At 33.8% G+C, this 21,574-nt stretch overlaps 2 protein-coding genes across 3 annotated transcripts; one reads left to right on the top strand and one right to left on the bottom strand.

Annotated features, from left to right (window-relative positions):
* The first annotated feature begins 7,913 nt into the window (after positions 1-7,913).
* Positions 7,914-11,545, top strand: LOC107646014 (uncharacterized). The gene is made up of 8 exons (XM_016350190.3): positions 7,914-8,274; positions 8,388-8,447; positions 9,041-9,202; positions 9,472-9,654; positions 9,861-9,991; positions 10,445-10,613; positions 10,702-10,831; positions 11,012-11,545. Exons 1-8 carry the CDS (start codon positions 8,074-8,076, stop codon positions 11,287-11,289), a joined length of 1,314 nt encoding a protein of 437 aa, XP_016205676.1. The 5' UTR covers positions 7,914-8,073; the 3' UTR covers positions 11,290-11,545.
* A 366-nt stretch (positions 11,546-11,911) lies between these two features.
* On the bottom strand, positions 11,912-14,205 carry LOC107646015 (uncharacterized). 2 transcript variants are annotated; one of them, XM_016350193.3, is made up of 5 exons: positions 13,848-14,205; positions 12,994-13,750; positions 12,766-12,921; positions 12,621-12,686; positions 11,912-12,512 (listed from the first exon to the last, which is right to left on the bottom strand). In XM_016350193.3, the coding sequence occupies exons 1-5, from the start codon at positions 13,916-13,918 to the stop codon at positions 12,153-12,155; spliced, it is 1,410 nt and encodes a 469-aa protein (XP_016205679.1). In that variant the 5' UTR covers positions 13,919-14,205; the 3' UTR covers positions 11,912-12,152. The 2 variants fall into 2 exon arrangements, with proteins under 2 accessions (XP_016205679.1, XP_088347394.1); XM_088491268.1 differs by having other exon boundaries at positions 12,766-13,750; positions 13,848-14,170.
* Between the last annotated feature and the right edge of the window lie 7,369 nt (positions 14,206-21,574).

Below are 21,574 nucleotides of genomic sequence, written 5' to 3'. Positions count from 1 at the left end.
AAAGAAAATTTGTACATTACACTTTTTTTATATTTCTTTTATATATATAGTCATCGATGATCAAAATCTAATATATTTATTAGAGATATAATAATTTATATATTTTTTAATAATTAAAATTTTTTATAAAAGTGATTCCATAATATACTAACATAATATTAAAACTTTTATAATCTAAAAATTTAGAATTCGATCTTTATTATTTCACAAAAAAAAAAAAATTATTGACATTAGACAAATAAAAAAAAATTATATAAATTTTACACAAACTTAAAAATTTTTGTATGAAAAAGTATATTAAAAAGGGTGTCACTTAAATAAAGACGTCTGAAACGTCTTTTTTTAAAGATGTTTTCTAATAATTAAAATTTAACACATATAATCAATTAAATCGTGTGTTATTTTTGTCAAAATTAGTCCAGCTAAATTAATTTGACCGAAAAAATAGTGAATTAAATTTTGAACGGTCTAAATTAATATTATTTTTTATAAAAGATGACTACAATATCCTTATTATAAAAAATGACTAAAATATTCCTATTATATATATATATATCGAAAACTCTAAATCCTAACCCTATGACGATAGAGAAGTAAAGGGCTAGAATTTAGGATTATTAAAATTAATATATATAATAGAAGTATTTTAGTCATTTTCTATAATAAAGATATTGTAGTTATTTTTTATGAAAAATAATATTAATTTAGACTAGTTTAAGATTTGATTTATTATTTTTTTGGTCAAATTAATTTGTCTGGCTTAATTATAACAAAAATAGCACCGTCTAAAGTCTAATCGATTATATATGTTAAATTTTAATTATTAAAAAGCATCTTTAAAAAAAGACGTTTTAGGTGTCTTTATCTAAGTAGCTCTCTATTAAAAATATAATTATTTATTTATCTTCTCTTATAAATTAAGTTTTTTAAAACAATAGTTTTATCATATTAACAAACGTACTAACATGCTTTAAGGAAAACAGCTTCCTATTTCCCACGTCTGATTTTGATTTACTACAGTGAAAATGTTAGACATAAGGGAGAATTGTTCACTATTCGTCATGCAGAAAAAGAAATTTACACTTTCATCGTTCATGAATCATATCAGAGTATGCATCCATGTCAAGTTTGATAGGAAGAAAGGAAAATTACAGAAGAATAAAGAAAAAAGATGAATGGAAAGAGGTAGATTAGCGAATAATAATCATAATTCGCTATTATCACAAATTGACTTTAATTAGAAGCTAAGGAATTGAAGCATCATTATTCAAATTCTAATCAGTATAATTAAGCTAGCTAGCTTTTAACTTGGATCAATTATTTCAGTTAATTACTTTGGTTAATTTTGGTTTTGTCTTGTGACGTGAACTTGCTTTGAGTAAATAACTAAATTTCCACCATGACCACTTTACTTTTAGTGGGAAAAAACATAGTTAACTTTAATTTCATTCTTCAACATTACATCGCCGATATCATTTGAAATAGACCCCTTACTTTATTTTATTTCAGTGACAAATAGTTGGCCCCAATAACGGGGTGTAGCTTAATTTTGCACATTCTTCAGGTTTAGTCTTTTCAACAATCTCCACCGCTGTATTATTTATGGAAGAATAATAATGCAAATTTAAGCCAAATCACATTTTAATCATTCTATTGAAAAAAAAAGCATATTATACTCTCAATCATTCAATGGTAGGTCATGGATCAAAATGAGATGAAGTTATTAAAGAAATTAATTAAAATAGACCTCTTACTTTGTTTTATTTTTCATTCCGTGAAATCAATAAAATAAAATTACAGTATCAAATAAATTAATCTCTAAGAGATTTTTAGTATAATAAATTTTTAATGATCAAATATTTCTCAAATTTTTATTTTATTAAATAATCAATTCTCATATCAAATTATTTATCTATATAAATAAACTTACAAAATCCTTTAGAATTAATATATTTTTTATTAAATAAATTTAATTCTTATAATTTTAATCAATTGTATATTATTTAAAAAATATCTAAATACAAGAATGTAATTAGATGATGATATAAAAAAATTTTTATTATCAATAAATTAAATTTAAATTTTGATTAAATAACGATTAAAATTTAATATAAAAATTAATTTATCTAAGTTAAAAATTGATTAAGCGATTAAAATTTTTTTTTTTTTAAATTAAAAATAAGACTTAAATCCGTAATTTTTAAGTGAATATAAGAAAATGATGCCATTTTTTTTTTTGGTGACTGAAATAAATTAAACAAAGAAAAACAAAAGAAACAAAACAAGGAACTGCTTAAATAGAGGGACAGTCCCGTTTAAGACTACTCTTAAACTCCTTCCAAGGTGAAAGAAGCTCCACATGCGAAAGTTGTAACTTCATCGCCATCTTTGCCATAGTATCTGCCACCGTGTTTGCATCTCTCATAATCAAACGAAAGTCAACACGCCAATTCCAATGCATGATATCTCTTATTTTGAGCACCAGTGGATTAATAAACCCAAAACCATCTTGAGTAACAAGATTAAATGCTTCCACACAATCCGTCTCACAAATAACATCTCGTTGACCCACATCCCAAGCTAAGAGATATCCTCTCCAAATAGCAAACAATTCTCCTTGAAGAATACTATTACTCTCAATCATTCCCAAACACCCCCTTTGCCAGCTCCCATTACAATCTCTAATAACACAAGCAAAACCAACACTATCACCCGAACCAAAATAACTAGCATCACAATTAATCTTAAAAGTACCAATGGATGGGGGATTCCAAAAACCATTTAGAGTAGAGGGAAGGGACATACGTTGTAATTCAAAAATATTTCTAAGCTCCTTTTCTGAAGTTAATGCCAGACAAATGACTTTTTCCGGAGGCCAAGTTTCATGGGGATTAAAGATGTCGTTATTCCTTGCTCGCCATATCCACCAAAGTCCCGAAAAGAACTTGAACGGGTGCTCTCTGCTATGATACAAGAACCAGTTCTTCAAATCCAAAGGATGACAAGGAATATCCAACCTTTGCCAGACAAGCTGAGCTTTTGGACAATCCCGAATACAATGTATAACCGATTCCTGGCTAGAAAGACATCTTGGACACCTATCCGATGACGACATCCCTCTTCTAAAGCGAAAACTTGCAGTAGGAAGAGCCTCCTTAAGACACAACCAAGCCAAAAACTTATGCTTTTCCGGAACAAGCTGACGCCAAAGCCAAAGCCAATTCTCCCTCTCCTCCCAACCAAACAGCTGCTTACACAACCACAAGTAACCATTGCGTGAGTCATAGACTTTGGCAGCAGACCCACTCCAATACCAACCCACTTCCGGACCTGCTTGTTCATCTGGATTGTAAGAGAGAATATTATCTTTCAGATTTTGAGATAAAGGAGAATAAAGAGTATCCAAATGCCACCTACCAACCGACCAAATATCCTGTATCCGGAGATTCGAATCAGAAATGTGGACATAATCCATCTCATTAGATAACCGTCCTTCTCTCCTCCAGCTAGAAAACCAAAAATTCTGGTTCAAATCTCCAATACACCAAGCAAACCCATCCTTCAACACTTTCCAAGCCTTGCAAAGACACCTCCAAATGGGAGAGTCCTTGTTCTTAGGATAACTAAAACAGTTATATAGAGATGATCGGTATTTGGCATCCAATAATTGGACCCATAGCTTGTTTGGCTGCTGGAAAAAAGTCCAAACTAGCTTCCCAAGAAGAGCAATATTTACACAATAAGGATCTCTAATCCCCAAACCTCCATATTTTTTTGGAGTAACCAGTACCTTCCAACTAACAAGATTCAATCCTCTTCCATCAACTTGTCCTTTCCAAAGAAAATTCCTCATCATAGACTCCAATTTACTAATGATTCCTTTTGGAAAAATAGAGACCTGCATCTGGTACGTGGGAATAGCAGCGGCAACAGAATTAACCAAGCAGAGTCTACCAGCCCGATTGAGTAAACTCCCTTTCCAGCTTGCTAGCCTACTCCGAATCTTATCCAGGACACCATTGAAAGCTGAACGAGTCACTCTAGAATGGCTAAGGGTAACTCCAAGATACTTGCCCAAATCCTGGACAAATCTGATAGAGGATACCCCAGTGAAAACCTCTTTCCTTGTTGCAGAGACATTCTTGGAGCAAAGCGCTTTAGACTTCTCCACATTAATCTTCATCCCAGATGCTTTGCAAAAAGTCTCTAAAACCAACATCACATTTTGCACTTGTCTCTTTGTAGCTTTACAGAATAGAAGCAAGTCATCCGCAAACATTAAATGGGATATTCTTGGTCCCCCTCTAGAAATAGCAACCGGCTCCCACAAGCCCAAATCAACCTGATGACTAATAAAGCATGCCAGTCGCTCCATACACAACACAAAAAGATAGGGTGACATAGGGTCTCCTTGTCTAAGACCTCGACTAGGAGTAAAGCCATTCAGACGACTCCCATTTCAAAGAATAGATAAGGAAGAAGCAGTGACACAATTCATAATCAAATTAAGTGTAGGAATAGGAAAACCAAAGCTCTTAAGGGTATGAGCTAAAAACCTCCAGTCAACTCTGTCATAAGCTTTCTCCAGATCAATCTTAAAGGCCAGTGTGCCTTTCTTTGATTTAGTCTTCTTCATAAAGTGGAGGACTTCTTGAGCAATAATGATGTTGTCAGGAGTTCCTCGTCCCGGAATAAATCCTCCTTGAAGCGGGCCAACAATCTCCGCAAGATGAGGACGAAGCCTATTAACAAGGACCTTCGTGATGATCTTGTAAACTACATTGCAGAGACTAATCGGCCTGAAATCTTTCATAGATACCGGTGATTCAACCTTTGGAATGAGAACCAGTAAAGTCTCCAACATTCTCGGATCAAGAGTAACACCGGAGAATGCCTGCTTAACCATCTTCCAAACATCAAGACCAATGATCTCCCAATATTCTTTGAAGAAGAAAGCTTGAAACCCATCCGGACCTGGAGCTTTAAAAGAGTTCATGTGAAAAACAGCTGTTTTGACTTCCTCCATAGTAACTGGTGCCGTAAGATTATTGCTAGCTTCCTCATTCAGAGAAGGCAGAGGCACATCACCAAGGCAACCCAAATCAACATCATCCAAATGACAGAATAAGCTTTTATAGAAAGACTCTGCTTCTTGACTCAGAACTTCTGGATCAGTTTCCCACACTCCATCCTTGAGAAAAAGACCATGAATCTTATTATGCTTCCTTCGCGCAAGAGTTTGAATATGAAAGAATCTTGTATTCCTATCCCCGAACCTTACCCACTGCTCTCTGGACTTTTGGAACCATATGAGCTCTTCTTGCACTAGAGTATTATTATAATCATCAAGCAACTGTTGCTCTTTCTGACGCAAATAAATACTATCCACCACTTCCAAACGCTTTTGTAAATAATTAATCTGCTGCTCTAATTCACATTTCTTAACAAAAATGTTACCAAATACCTTCGAGTTAAACTCTAGTGAATTCTTCTGTACTTCTGAAAGCTTGCCATGAATTCCTCTATTACCAGACCACCATGACTGGTTCACAATATCTTTATACCCAGGATGAGTAGCCCAAGCAGCAACAAATCGGAAAGGTCGATTCCCTTTAGGCTGAGGACGACCTTTACAACGCACCAGAATAGGGCAATGATCAGACTGAAGCCTATTTAAAACTTTTGCATAAGCCTCTGGAAAGATAGATAACCAACTACTATTTATACAGACTCGATCAAGCTTTTTTGCCACGTCAACATAATTTTTCACCCTCCTGTACCAAGAAAACTGCCTCCCGATAGTCTTCAGATCAAACAAACCACTATCCCCTAATGAAGTAGCAAACATGTCTGCTCTTTGATGAGAAAATTGACAGCCCTTAGATTCATGAGAGAATTTGACTTCATTAAAATCACCAAGAACAATCCAAGGTCCTTGAAAAACCATGGATTGTGCAACAAGATAATCCCAAAGGAGAACCCTTTTATTAAATTGAGGACTGCCATAAATACCACTACACCTCCAAATTAAATTATCAAAGTGAACCTCAACAGTAACACCCTGATCAAAAGCATCAATGAACTTACAACAAACATCCTTCATAGAGGATAGAAATCAAATACCTCCCTTATGCCCCTGTGCCTCTACTATACCAACAGAGTGATACCCCAACCTTTCCCAAAATAATTTTAAATGCTGAAAAGGGGAGTGAGTTTCAACCACAATAAAGAAAACATGTCTAAATTTCCTAACAAGTTCCTTACAATGCACCCGGGCTAACTTATTAGAAGCACCCCTAATATTCCAAACAATCATATTTAAACTATCCATAAATAATAGGGACAGAATAAATAAGAACATAAACTCTAAACAGAATCACCAACTTCAATAGGTGGTTTGTCCTGCGGTACTGGCACACTCTGATCCTCAATAATTGCCACCTTTGGACCCCCTGACACTGCACTTGCCATGCTTCCATCTACTAAGGTTTCCTCCGTTGTGCCACCATTTTTATCAACTGGCGAGTTCTGCAAGGAGGAAGGCCGAGGACGCTTCCGTAGAGAAATTCCACGACGTGTAGGAGTTCTGCGCGATGGAGATGGCGCAATTTCATGTTTTTCTTGCTTCCCCATCCTAATGCCAGTTGATTTGCCTCCATCACCATGCAAATTGGGCCTTGGAACCCTTCTCGAACCAAACTTGTGCTGCTTTCCATCTTGGTCCTTCAAACCTGATGACTGGCCCATTGTAAATTTTTTCTTACGCAGCACTTGTTGCCAGCCCTCTCCATCATCCATGCATGCCTCATTAACAAGACCATCAGGCACGTGAGGAGCCAATGATTCCGTAACCACATCCTTCCCTTTAACAACTCCTAATTTCTCACCCAAATCACGAGCTTCTGATTCAGCTTCTTTTTGAATCTCATGATTGTTGTGTGGCACTAGCGTTGGGGCTTCATTATTTTTTCCATCACCAAAGGAATTTATGTTTCCTTCCAAGGACTCCTTCTCCATGCACAACGATTTATCATGCCCATACCGTGCACAAGTAGCACAAATCAACTGTAAACTCTCGTACTCCACTTCATAAGTCACACCCTCCACTATAATATGTTTGATTACAGGCAACTCAAGATTAATTTGAACACAAGCTCGGGCATATTTTCCTCTTTCTGCGAGCTTAGTAGCCAAATCTACTTTCATCGGAATCCCAATTGCAGAAGCAATTCGCAGCATTGCTTGTTACTGGTAGCACCAAATTGGAAGTCCCGAGACTCGAATCCATACCAGCGTTGATCCAAAGGATTTTTCGCATGGCCTAAAATCCACATCCCATGGCTTTACTGCAACATAGTGACCGTCTATCAACCACGGGCCACCAAGAATGACTTTCTCACGATCCCCAGCAATATCAAATTTAACCAAAAAATATCCAAATCCCACATCCAACAAATCAAACCCTCCTTTGATGCGCCATATTATCCGGAGCTTATGCATGAGAGCCGTGTAGCCATAATACTTATCCAACACCTTGATCACGATGGCTTCCTTACAAGGTTCAGCTAGACAGCTCTTTGCCTCCTTGGTAAAACTGACACTTGGTGGACGAGAATCACCCTGCTTACCTGTCACCGTTGCGATACCATCCCCAGATAAAGATCCTACTAATGCAAAGGCTTTAAGCTTTTCTGCACCAATGACTTTATCTCTAAAAGAGACCTTGGATGGCTTTTCTAACCCCTCTCGAGAAGAACCCTCCTTAACACCGGATACACACCCACCTACGCTCTCCCCCTTATCTCTTCCGATGGCATGGCCATCTTCCTCACCGTGTTTCACCCTCAACCGCTCGCCCCCGCTTTCTCCTTAAAATTTCTTGATGTTTTGAAATGGATTTGGAATATATTAAAATTAAAATTAAAATATTTTACTAAATCACAGAGAGACACGTGGACATAACGGAAGAACAAAGGAAAAAGAAGTGAACAGAAAAGCAGGAAGGAGAAAAGAGTTTAGCAATGGAATCGAAACTGGAAACTGGAAAGTGAGAACGTAGAATTCAATTGGAAGATGGACTCAGCGGAGGAGCGAGCAGTGAGAGATTTCATCGCAAAGGAAGTCCCCGACTGGAACGACGACGTCGTTTCGGTGGCGAGGTTCAAAGCATTCTCCGGCCAGAGATCCGATTGGCAGCCCAGGTTCCTCTTCTGGAGACACTTGATCCTCAAAATCGCCACTCACTTTCGCCTCCTCTTCATAAAACCCTCCCAGGTCAGTTAATTACTACTTTACTACTACTACTACTACCACCACCTCCATTTTTTAGGGTTTTCCAAATTTCAATTTCTCCGCCTCTTACCTTTAATTTTGGCTGTTATTTGCAGGTTAAGAGTGTTTGGTTTAACCGAGGAGGGTTAACCCCCTTATGTCTTGACCACGTTCTGGTCAGTCTCTCTTTCTCACTATAAAATTCTCATTCGTTTTACTGTTTTTCTCTTAGTTTAGTTTAGTTTTCAATGCCGGTGGAGTCTCATTTAAATCTTAATATCAATGATAATTACTGGAAGTGAAGCTAGGTCATAGCTGTTAAGGATATATAGGATTCATTCTTTCTAATGTTTCTATGAGGCTCAAATATTAATTTGACATACACACATGATACATGGATACGACAATTATACATCACATTGTAACGATAGGGTAACCAATAGATTGAAATAAAAACCTGAATTATAAAAGGAAATACAGAAAAATTGACTTCAGTATTCGTATAGATGCACTTATCTAGTTCATTGTTATAAAAGTATCTATTAATGTAGATGTAGATACCTACGATTACATATGTCTTGGAACATCTATGGCATTTCCCTTCTTTCCTTCTTTTTCAATTGTGATTTGCGTAAAAAGAAATTATTTCTTTCAAAGGATAATAAATTAATAATTATTACGCTGCTTGACTTAACTTGCTGCTTAAAACCAGTTGTTTGCTTTTGAGTTTTTTTTTTTTTTTTTGGCTTTACATGTGTTCAGTTTTCAGTCTCTAATGTATAATGAAGGTGACCTCACAAGAATTGTGGATCTTGCGGATCCAACAAGTGGACGATTGTCCCAACTATTCAGAAAAGTTAGCAACTTAGTAGCAAGATCAACTCCGGATATTATGTCTGAAGAATTTGTCATTTTAACTTCTCTGCTTCAGGTAATTTACCCATCCTTTCATTTCAACAGCTTTTCTTCTCATATGTTTATTCATTTCAATTCCTCCAGCACATGTTCTATGAGTTTTTTATCTATCATATGAAGTTTTGACTGAGAGAGTCTGAGATTGAGTAACTTATATTGCACTGTAACCCACAAAAAGTACATTTTAGTATTGGTCAAAGAACGGTTCAATGTCAACATTTAGTATCTGGCATTGTGTGATATATCATATGGATATATGAAATTCTTCCTACATTTTATGTGTAGAGTAAGGCTGCTGAAGTTGTCAAACATCTATCTGAAAGTCACTGGAATTCATCATGTATCATCACAATGAAGAAATTCCAGGACATATGTGGAGGGCCTGATGAAGCATCTGCAATCTTGAGGTATATGTCAGGATGTGGTACAGCAAAGTATCTTAAAGTCCATAAGAAAGAATTTGTAGAGGTACGGAAACTTGGATATCTTATTATTCTATCTTAGGCATGTTTTTCTTTAAATAAGTTAATTGACATTTCTGATAAGCTAATGGAAGCTATTCTAAGTTTTGGCTTTGATTAATGCCGCTCAAGATTCTTTTCCTGGGTATTATTAATACCGATTTACTTTTTATGGTTGAAACTCTTTTCTTATTTCAAGTTTGTATTTTACAGGGTGTAAAAATTTCTCCTTCAGCTTCCACATTATCTAGCATATCTAATTTAGACTATGATGTCTTGTACTTGATCTGGACAACTGAGAGGCTTCAGCAGCAACTAGACATGATTGACAGACGTTATGAGTCGTAAGTTTTTGTTTACAAGTCTTTATATTTGTATGTAACCTTAAGGTGCTTCTAAATATACCAATCAAAATTGGAGTAAATAAAACAAAATCTTCATATATTTTGCCTTTCTTATTCCAAAGTCAATTATTGCTATTTTATCTTAGTTGATATACAAAGTAACATTCTCGTTGTAAAGGATATGATAAATTATTATCATATGATTATCAGGTTATCCTTTTGTGGTACTGTCACATGACCTGATAACCAATCACATATAAAGTATCAATCAACTCAAATTGATTTACTAAAAAATAATTTGAAAATATTTATGCACAAGACAAATGGTGTTTACAAAATTACAATTAAGATTCAAAAGCACTCTTGGTTTTATAGCACACACTGTCTTTCCAGTTTACAGATGTTGTGTAGGGATGTTTGCTCAAAATTTGCCTCACAGATTGATTCTTTTAGGTCAAGAAAGTCAGCGTTGGCTTCTCTACATTCAGGGAACAAAAAATTGGCCCTTAGGCATGCAAGGGAGCTTAAGCTGGCCACTCAGAGTAGAGATAAGTGTTCATCACTTTTGAACAGAGTACAGGAAGTACTTGGTGTTATTGCAGATGCGGAGGCTACCAAAAAGGTACAACTTCAAATATTCTTTTGGACTAATCAGTTTATATCAGATTCTGAAGATTGCATTCAGCTGTTGATCCATCATTTGCTACCAGATATCTGAAGCTATGCAGATTGGAGCCAATGCAATTAAAGAAAATAAGATTAGCGTGGAAGAGGTTGATCTCTGTTTACGAGATCTCCAAGAGAGCATTGATGCACAGAAGGAAGTGGAAAAGGCGCTAGGTATATTTTTCATATCTTCTGTGGCAAGCATTTAAATTGTGCTTTTCATTTTTCTTTAATGATGGGTTTTGTAATAGATATAGAACCCCAAGGATTTTTCGAGATTGTTGTAATGTCCAAGTCCAATGTCTATTTTTAGCATTCGTGTTTTTATTGGTTGTTGCTTTGTGTCAACTGCAGAACAAACTCCATCTTACACGGATGTCGAAGATGAAGATATCCAAGACGAATTGGAGAAGTTGGAGTTGGCTATTGAGAAAGAGGCTCCAGTTCCTGCAGTTGAAAAGGCGTTTGGCACCACAGAAGAAGGAAGAGCAGCTGCAGAAGCCACTGAATTTATCAATGAGGCTTTCTCAAATCTCAGGCTGTCAAATGGTGCATCTGTGAAGCAAGGTATCACTAAGGAGGGATCAGAGGGTGACAGAGAATCAAAAAAATTAGAAATGGAGGCTGTGTAAACTATAAAGTCTTAAAAGAGAAAATTATGTTGTGCACTTGTGCTTCACCCTCGCCTATGTCAAAATTACCCATATTTTGGGGGACTTCGCACGTCTTTATAACTTAGTAGTTCATTTTTTAGATTTACTTGTGATGACTAGATGCATTTTCTGATAGTTGTACAGTAGTTGTGCATAAATCTTGAATTATATGTCTCTCAACCAAATAAAACACTTAATTTGTTGTATGGCATGCCATTTATTCTTCAGAAAGAAACTCGTGTATTTGGAGAAGGTCTAGTGTTATATCTCTGCGGACCAAAAAGATGGTCAAGACCAATTAAAAAAAAAACTACAAACTTGTCATCACCAAATAAATATTAGTGGTTTTGGACGAGTTTAATGTTCAACTGAAAGTGAAAGCAATCAGATAAATGAAAAAAAAATGAATATTTATATATATAAAATAACATCTGATAAATAAATAAATACAAGGCAAGAGTACGTGGTGATTGGTGAACATGATAGCGGAACGCAAATGCTAAAGCTATCCCTTTCAGTTATGACTTATGAGAACCAAGGCCAAAAATTTACGAAAGAGCTATTTTCTTCTTTTTATTAATGTAATGTAATGTTTCTATGATTTTCTTCAAAACTCAAACTTCAAATTATTAAAAATCTTGATTTCTTAATAAAGTAAAGCCGTGATGATAAAATGCTAGAACATGACAACTAATGAAGGTTACTCAAGTTTGTGTGGGTCATTTTGATGGGTACACGGTACATACATGTGAAAGCTGTAAAGCATGGAATGAAGCAGCACTATCTTGATTTGTGTAAAGTGTTAACCAACTTTACGCTATCAACTACTTTACATTATTCTGCTATTCCATTCCATAATTATTCTTTTCCTCCTGATTGATGATTGTGGGAAAATAGAAGGGGTAGCTGCTGCTAGTTGTGTGTTGGTGAAGGGAAACCTGATCACCATTATTGATTGCTTGAACATGTGAGACATCTAGACTGGAAGAATTGGCGATTGACAATGGCGCAATTGGTGGAGTGGGATTGATGAAAAGTGGTGATGGTGGCATAATCATAGGCCTCATTTGGTTGAAGAAACCATCAAACATGTTTTGATGGGGAATGCCTGTGCCTGATGATGGCCTATAACACATTAACTGATTATGATGATTATGTAACATCATCAATGGCATGCAAAGTCCTCTCCCCATTGACATTATCTGCAAACATATACATATGCAACAATGTTTCTATATATATAAGATATCTCAACACTAATTATGAACTTGAATTAGCTAGATAGAGGATTAATTAATAGTAAAATTAACCTGCAACTGAAGCTTCAGGGTCTTAAGATAGTCAATTGCATCATCAAGAGTTGAAGCTTTATCAATCTAACATATACATTATTGGCATTCACAATGAGAAAAATAAAGTTGGGAATATAATGAACACTAGAGACTAGTGACACACCTTATTGCAATTGGGTATGAGTTCTTTCAATGTATGAATCCTCTTGTTGACCCTGTCAGATAAATTATGAACCTCTGGGTCCCTGCTTCTCTTGGCTCTGGTACCTGCAGCTGGTGTTTCCTTTGCTATTATTACATCTTCTGTTTCTTCATCATCCTGCATGAATAGATAATAATGTATTATAGATACTATAGGCCACAGGGTGGTTGTTCCAGCTTCTTCACTTACATCATCACTTATATATGTTGTGGTGTCATCATGATCATGATCAGTGATGTTGCTGTATTCCTCATGCTGCTTCCTCATAATACCAATGTCAGGGTCGTTTGAGGCTCCAATAGAGCTTACAGGGGAAGATGCTACTACCAAGTGTTGCTCAATATTATTATTACTATTGTAATTAGGTGGTGGTGGTGCTGCTGAACTTGATGAGGCTCCATGATATGGTTTTTGAGCATGAGAGTGTCGATCAAGTGGTTGTACCTGATGAAAAGGTGTTTCTTTGAGTTCTTGTGTTGCTGCTTTGTTATTATTAGAAGAATCAATCACCACAGATGAATGATCATGACCTTTACTACTAGTGGCAGCAGCAGCAGCAGAAGAAGATTTGTTGAGTAAGAGTGAAGGAACCAAGAAGTTTGGGAAGTTCACCATTCCTCCTCCTAATGATGTTCTCTGATTATTATTATTATTGCAAGTACCCAAGTGCTGTAGTGTGTGTGATTTTGTTGTTGCTTGTGCTGAACCTGAAAAATCTATTATTCTTGGTTTCTTGCACTGTTGTGATAAGGAGGAGGAATATGTATTACTAATGAGTTTGAAGTTTGAAAATCCTTGTTGGATCTGCTTCTTGCTTTGATCCAAAATTGAGGAGCAGTAAAATCTCTCTAACTTTGCTGCTCTTTCTTCCACTGCTGCTCCTCTTCCTTGCACTTTAACTTCACCATTTTCCCATACCAGCTCACCAATATCCTTATTCACATGCCTTGATACATAAATAAAAAATTCAATTAACTAAGCAAAGTTGACAACAATTCAAACAAGGATATATCATATGATGTATTTTGTACCAATTAACTTACAACAAGGAGGAGCTTCTTGTCATCCCTGTGCGGCTGGAGTTGAACATATTCTCCCCCATTAATGGATTCATCAATCGGAGTACCTACTTGTTAATTACTTGTAACTCAAACACACAACTATATAGTCATGTCTTGCTATTTGCTAAGGTGAATATGAACGAACATTCTGGAAACTAGTACCGGTAACAAAATAATTTACTGCATTATCCATGTGGCATGCGTGAAAGTCATATCTACAATCCTATACTGAAAATTGAATTCCTATTTCCTAGTACTTGATAAAAAGATTCAGGGGCTCACACAAGATTCATGCACTTCTCTCTGAAAACGACATACCATGTTCTTCCCATCCAATTTCAATCACTAAAATTACAATAATTTATTTTTATGTACTAATTGTAAAAAATAATTATTTTTTTTTACCCTGTAGATTTACACCTGCTCCTACCAAAAAACAAAAAGCGGAGTGCCGACAAATTACTATGTTGATAGTAAAATGAAACATACACGTAACACTAAAGTTAATTTATGAACAGAGATTGAGATAAGATGTGTAGTATAGTAGGTCTCCAATACTATCATCATTGGTGGATTTTATTTATTGAGAGCTAAACCTAGAGACATATAAATATGGGGAAGGTATGCATGCACCACAAAAGAGGGGGCCACAGGGGGACTACTATAAATGATGCAACATAGAGGGAGACCAAGTGGGATTGGTTCTGCTTTCCCACTTTCACGTGAAACTCACGTGCCCCTTCATCCTCTTGTCTGTACTTCGAATAATCCTGAATGCAACACCACACACAATCACTCACTCACAGTCTTCTTCCGACACCGTATGGACTTTTGTCATATTATTTTATCTATCATTAATTTCTAAATGACTCGTCAACTGTTTCACTACTCAAAGTCATCGTCATAACATGCACCCAAAACTCATGTAACCTTATCTCCTTCCTCTCTTTTTTTTCTTTCTTTTTCTTGTTTTTCTCCTCAGCCATACTTCATCAATAATGCATTTTTTTTTTCCTTTTTTTCTTTTTATTTGTTTGTTACAATTGGCAGAAACGTGCTTCTATTAGTCAGGGAAAAAAATATGTTTGTTTGTGTGTCACTAAATTGATAAAAAAAATATTTTTTTAATATTTTTTTTTATTTTTTAGCGTGTTTGGTAAATTTTTAGTGAATTTTGTTAGATAGACAATGACTTTTGTGAACAATGTGAACAATGAGCTCTAAAATTGGCCCAATAAAGTAAAAATACAGTACACTCCCAAATTACCCACCTAAATCTTAATATTAGAATAATCATCCGCACACCTAATGAATTGAACATCCGATATATTCATTGTTCACATTATTTAGTATTTTCATTGTCTACTTATACTTTTCCATTTTTAGTAGTAAAAGTATTAGAAAAAAAAAAGGATTTTGCTAAGTAGACAATGATTTTCATGAACAATGTGAACAATGAGTTCTAGAATTGACTCAATAAAATAAAAAAAACACTTCATTCTCAAATTATCCTCTAAATCCTAACATTAGGATAACTATCTGCACACCTAATGAATTGAACATCCACCCATTATTAATTTTGCATGAGTAAATCGAATCAAAAGGAATAACCATCCAATTGTAAATAATGAACATAATCATCTGTATACCTATTAAATTGAACATTCGACAAATCCATTATTCACATTATTTAGTATTTTCATTTTTTACTTATACTTTTTCATAAAAGAAAATATCTTTTGTGAGAAGCTACAATTTACATATTTTTTTAAAAGATCTTTTTTTCTTAAAAAAAATATTTTCACATAATAAATAAATAAAAAATACTTTATATGATTATACCCAAACATAATTGATAAATAAAAAAATCTATTACGTAAAATATCTAAACATAAAATTATTTTTATTTTTCTATAAGATCTTTTAAAAAAAAAACTTAAAAATATTTTTTATAAAAAATTCACCTAAACAAATTCTTAGTTAATTAATATTAGATAATTTTAGAGTTTAAATTTATAATCTAGAATTTAGAATTAATATATTATAATATAAGATCTAAAATTAAAAATAAATAAAATAATTAAAAAAAAATAATTCGCTAACATTACTCTTGACACCGGGACGTCGCTTGGACCACTAATCTTGGCGAAGTTAAGAACCCCACTATGGTGACATAGTTTAGATTCACCAATTTTGGCGAGGTTAGCAACCCCACTATGGTAAAAATAGCCATAAACCCACTTTGGTCGCCCAAGCCAAGGATGCACCTCTTACTCTCAAAGAGTCCAGAGAAAAATAAGCACACAGCCTATTTTATATTCAAATCAAACTTCAACTCTATTTCATAAATAAAAGGTACATGACTTATTTATACTAGTAGGAGAAGGAAAAGCCTTCATAGCTTGAACGATGTGGGACTAATACATAACACAAAATTCACTATCCTAAAGAATATGGGACTTGTATTTCCTTATTACAATTAACTAATATAATTAACCTACTAACTCTACTTATTGTTCCTGCGTCAACTCTAGTCATATATATGTCCTACGGTCTTGGTGAAATGATAGGGTTAAATTTATAAATTTTGAAGAATTTACATAACGTATTTATATATGATTAGGCTTTTAGGAAAAGAAATTGATGACAACATTATTTAGTTTGTTACTTTGCAAGTTTCCATGCAAGTTTCCATTCCTGCGTGACGGCTCCAAAGTTTTTCCGTTGCGCTCAACAAGATTTCTTAAGTTGCTCCTCTCTCTCTCTCTCTCTTTCTCTCTCTGAGTAATTTGATTTACTTTATGATAATTTACTGATTGAATTCTTGGTAATGACTTTTATTGATGACAAATGGCGAGAATGGATCCTCTAACAGGCAATTAAGATCTCCATTACTTATGCAATCAGTTAGTAGAAGTCATTCGAGAGCTGCAACTGCGTTTCCCTCTGATGCATGTAAGTGATTGAATTTGTCTGCCACAGAGGAAAAAGTGCATTTTGTTGAGAGTAATTTTCAAAAACGAGAAGGTTTGATCACTCAGTCTTGCTCATATATTGGTATCTAATTTTGCATCATGTGCTGATATGAAATATATTGTTTTGGTTGTAAGTGATAAAAAAACTGCTACTGAAAGTGATTTCAAAGCATTCTTCATACTCATCTAATTATATTCTTTCTAATTAATCTATTGGATGTAGAGGAAAATATAGAATCACTTGTGAAGCTACTGGTTGATTACATCTTGGAAGCCAAAGAAAATATTGATGGAAACTTTGTTGCTTCTCTTCGTAATGAAAACATGGTAACGATTTTAATTAAAATTATCTCCTCAACATAATTATCTTGCTCTTAACGATTTGTTTCGAATGTCTAATGACAGAAAAGACATTATGACATATGACATTTATGTTCAAATGGTTGAGATTTACAATGAACAATTTAGAGACTTACTTACTGAGGACAAAACATATAATAAATTAGAGATTAGGAGCTACAATGATGATGGATTGAGTCTTCCTTATGCTACATTGCGTCCGGTAACATCTACAGCTGATGTTATGACCCTCATGAAACTCAGTGAGGTCAACCTTGCTGTCAGTTCTGCTACACTACTGAGCAATAGGAGTAGTCGTTCCCATAGGTAAGTTTTAAAAATTTTTCAGACCTTATAAGTTAAATTTAAATGTTTAATGTAGACACTGATAATAAAGGCTGTTTAATTCAGTATACTTACCGTGCATGTTCACGAAAAAGATACATGGAATTCATGGATCCAGGCTGAATTGCAAATCTTCGTTAGGAGGGAAGCCGGTACCATGTAAGTTAAAACCTTTAGAGCTGCCAAATTTCTATTAATATGTTTTGTAATTTCATCATACTAAGAACAAGGTTATGTTTAGATGAGAAGGAGAGAAATTCTAGAACACGCGCCTCCTCCGGCAGCGGCAAGGACCTCGAAACGGTGGTTGTAGGAAGACTTCAAGAGCCAAATATCAATGCTGGGGTGGTTGCTTCGACTCAAAGCAACCCCAACAGTTCCAAACCTCCAATTTAGTATTCTTTCTTTTTTGTTTTCTTTTTTTCTTCTGTGTTTCTTATAGAATCTTGGTGATTTGACAAACAGCTTTATTTAACTGACGATCTATGCTAAAATTTGGTCTAAGGTAGTCTATTTGTTGTATTGCCATTCGTATACTTCTGTGCATCTGTGTATGAGATGCTATGAAACTATCCACTTTTGCGCATTTAATGATTAATTTTGAGTCAATTTTCTTATGACTTGCAGATTAACTTCATCCCTTAATTTTGTGATGAAGGATTTCGTTGGACATCATAAAGACCAGAAAATTGTATATTACCACTGTTCACTAATAATTGTTAGTTTAGCAAAATTGGAACATTCTACATTCACAAATCAACATACTACCTGTACTTATGATTGTACTACTTATTTATGCACTGTTTATGGATTTCAACTTTGATCATTTGCCAAGTTTCATGTCTAATCATTTAATTACTTCTATTGGTGATAAAATATTCTGGTTGTCTATATTTTTGTTATAGTATATATGTACATAGATACATGTTTCTATCATTAGTATGTGTCGGCTGGTGAACTTATGAGATTACATTTACTGAAGTTCTAAAATTGATGCTATAATTTGTTGTGTACCATAGGCTAGTTATTTTATTCGTTTGATCAAATTTAGGCTTGATGTTTGTGTTGAGTTTTAGAATTCTGAAGCTCATACTTCACATTCAGTTTGTTTATTGTGTAGTAAATAGAACATTTTTTCTATTTATGAATTAGTGTAGTATGCATATTATTTCTATTTATCCGCCTATAATCGCTGATAGAAATGCAAGAAAATCCTTAGTTTTATGTACAATGTGGAATTTATTTGTGTGTGGTTGTTAAGGACTTTATCCCCTGCATCTAATAAGGATAGAGAAGTATGTTGTTGATAGATTTTTAGTTCTTATTGAGGTTCTAAGATCTGGTAAACTTTTGATTGTATCTTCTAATATTATTCATAAGTTATAGAAAAAAGATTTAATGGTTATAAGCTACTCCCAATGGGGTTGTGACTCTACCAGGTTGAGTACATTTTTATGATAAACACATGTTCATAACTCTTGCATTTCTTTTTCAAAATCAACCAGGTTCCTCGGCAAGATGACCAGTTTCACAGGTTCATTGAGGTTCGGTTTCTTCTCTTCTTAGTTCTTATCAATAAAAAAAAATACTTGAGGGTACAAAATGAATTAGGGGCATAAAAACTATTTACAAATATTAACAAACAACAATAAAACCTTATTACATAGACTAAACGACTTAAAATAAACACATAATTATATAAAATAATGCTACAAGTTCAATCTTCAAAGAGAATCGAATCTCATGAATGCAGCCTTATTATTATTATTATTATTATTATTATTATTATTATTATTATTATTATTATTATTATTATTATTATTATTATTATTATTATTATGCTACTTCATTCACTGCACTGAGTCACCGAGCATACCAACGTAGTAGCAGTTATTAAATAGCTACTACTTTTAAAGCTCTTATTTATTTATGTATATTTTATTTGAGAACTTGGTATTGCGCGTCTCGAAGTGTAGTTATTTAAAATGACGTTGGCATGAGAAACCATGATACTTTGCTTAATTGTATGCTAATTTTTTCTTTTTTTCCTTTTGTAATTCAAGGGTAGGAGAATAACTTCAAACAGACGAAGGGATCTTGACCAAGTTACTGGGAGAGCTCTGATTTTTCCTTGAGAATGGCATCATACTATTGAGAACTAATGGTGGCCCTCTATTAGGATTTAATTTTACTCTGGAGACAATATCTTTTTTTTTCCACCTGTTTGTATCCATTCTAGCTAGTTTAGAATTTTGGGTGAGACTTTTGTTTAACATTACCATGTTATCACGTGTAAGACTGAAACAGATGGAGTTATTGATTTTTATGAAAAGAGTTATGCATTTAGTTTAATTTTTAAGGAATATATTACTAAAATTGAATCTTGAATTATGCTGGAGCATCAGAAGTTTGAGAAAGAATAAAATAAATAGTAAATTTGGTTGAATATCCGAGACTTTCAAATGTCATTAATTAATTTAGCAAATACTAGTAAGGTTGATTTTAAATTGTATAGTAATTTACGAGTGTATGTCATTTGGCAAGGATTCTAACTGATAATAATTTTCAAGAAAATATACGTTTGCCTTGGCATGGAAAAGTCATGAGTTATGAATTATGATCAATACTAATGGGAAAAAACAAAAGATAATGAATAGCTAGTATAGATTTAAACATTTTGGAGGAAGCAAGCAATATAAATATTAAGTAAAAGAGATTAAACTAACAATTCTAAATATAAACCAAATATGATTACATGGCAATTATAGATTTTTAATTTTTGTTTGAATTTTATTGCTTATACTTATTGTAATTCCTGGTAGCAGAGTCAATGACATTATGCAGTATCAAGTTTTGGGGCCTTAGAATCATATCCGACGCAAATCGCATCCTTGTAGCATCATTAACGTACAAAATATAAATATTTTAAGTTACCAACAAAACCATGCACACTATTAAATGAGGTACTATGTATCTTTTTTTCTAGCAAAAGAAAATTATATTTATTATATAACTATATATCTTCTTGTAGTTTGTCATCTAAGTTGTCACTCATACCCCACAGTCATTACTGTGTTAAATAAGACGCAGTTAGCTTATGCAGATAAATATTTCAAAAAGAAAAATACAAATACAGATATTCCTTACAAGTCAGGAGCTTGTTCTCCTATTTCTAGCATATCCACAAATGCAAATTTAAGTATCTGCGGCTTAAATAGAGTGTTTTATTTATAGAACGACTCATACTTGAGCATATCTTTCAGATATTTAGCCTATTCATGTAGGAAAAAAATTAAATAAAGGATAAAATTTGAAACTTTTAAAAAATATCATAATTTAAAAAAAATGAGAAAAGTTAATTTACCAATTTTACAATAGTCGATCTCTTTCCCTCTTTATTTGAAGCAATCGGTAGGGAGTCTAGCAGAATTATTTGATGATTGCACAAATAAAAAACAACTAAATATCAATGCATGTTGTTCTCGTTGACAGGTAAAAAAATCTAGTACCAACTTTCACGTATTAGGATATTACTAGATACAAAAATTTTAAAAACAAAAAGTATAGCTCAGTTCATAAAGATAAAAGCCATTAAACAATGAAAAAAATACAATAAATTTTATACCTTTTTTAGACCTTTATTAACTTTTTTTATGAATTCTTTTTTATAATATTTCAACAAAACTTTAATTTTAGTATCACATTCCAGTATGAATTGTTGAATTTAATAATTAGGGGCTAAATCAGTGACAATAATTATACAATAAGATAAAATAAATAAAAATAGTAACAAACCTAAAAAGGAGATGGTGTACCGAAAACATAGCTGGCAAATACCAATGTGTTTGATATCCTATTCCTTTCTCTTGCACAGTTAGCATAGTAGCCACCAAATCCAATACTTATGTGGTAATTAATAAATTTATTAAGAATTGAAAGTATGCTAGAGATAATAACTTAATTATGCACTTACATCCCCATGCACCCATTTCTTGGAAATTAATGACTTGAAATTGTCACAAGTTCCGCTAAACTTGTTTGTTATCACCA

This window comes from Arachis ipaensis, chromosome B6, assembly GCF_059453495.1.
Source record: "Arachis ipaensis isolate K30076 ecotype BB chromosome B6, ASM5945349v1, whole genome shotgun sequence".
NCBI classification, from domain to species: Eukaryota; Viridiplantae; Streptophyta; class Magnoliopsida; order Fabales; family Fabaceae; genus Arachis; species Arachis ipaensis.
Note: the sequence above shows the minus strand (reverse complement) of the source record. Positions and strands in the feature narration are given on the sequence as shown.

What these genes read in the sequence shown, in the direction of transcription:
- LOC107646014 (XM_016350190.3), top strand. Translation starts at nt 8,074, where the DNA reads ATGGACTCAGCGGAGGAGCGAGCAGTGAGAGATTTCATCGCAAAGGAA. An exon ending in TCTTCATAAAACCCTCCCAG is followed by an intron (nt 8,275 to 8,387) that starts GTCAGTTAATTA and finishes TGTTATTTGCAG; the next exon opens with GTTAAGAGTGTTTGGTTTAA. An exon ending in ATTGACAGACGTTATGAGTC is followed by an intron (nt 9,992 to 10,444) that starts GTAAGTTTTTGT and finishes TGATTCTTTTAG; the next exon opens with GTCAAGAAAGTCAGCGTTGG.
- LOC107646015 (XM_088491268.1), bottom strand. Translation starts at nt 13,918, where the DNA reads ATGAATCCATTAATGGGGGAGAATATGTTCAACTCCAGCCGCACAGGG. An exon ending in ACAAGAAGCTCCTCCTTGTT is followed by an intron (nt 13,751 to 13,847) that starts GTAAGTTAATTG and finishes TTATGTATCAAG; the next exon opens with GCATGTGAATAAGGATATTG. An exon ending in CCCTGAAGCTTCAGTTGCAG is followed by an intron (nt 12,513 to 12,620) that starts GTTAATTTTACT and finishes ATATGTTTGCAG; the next exon opens with ATAATGTCAATGGGGAGAGG.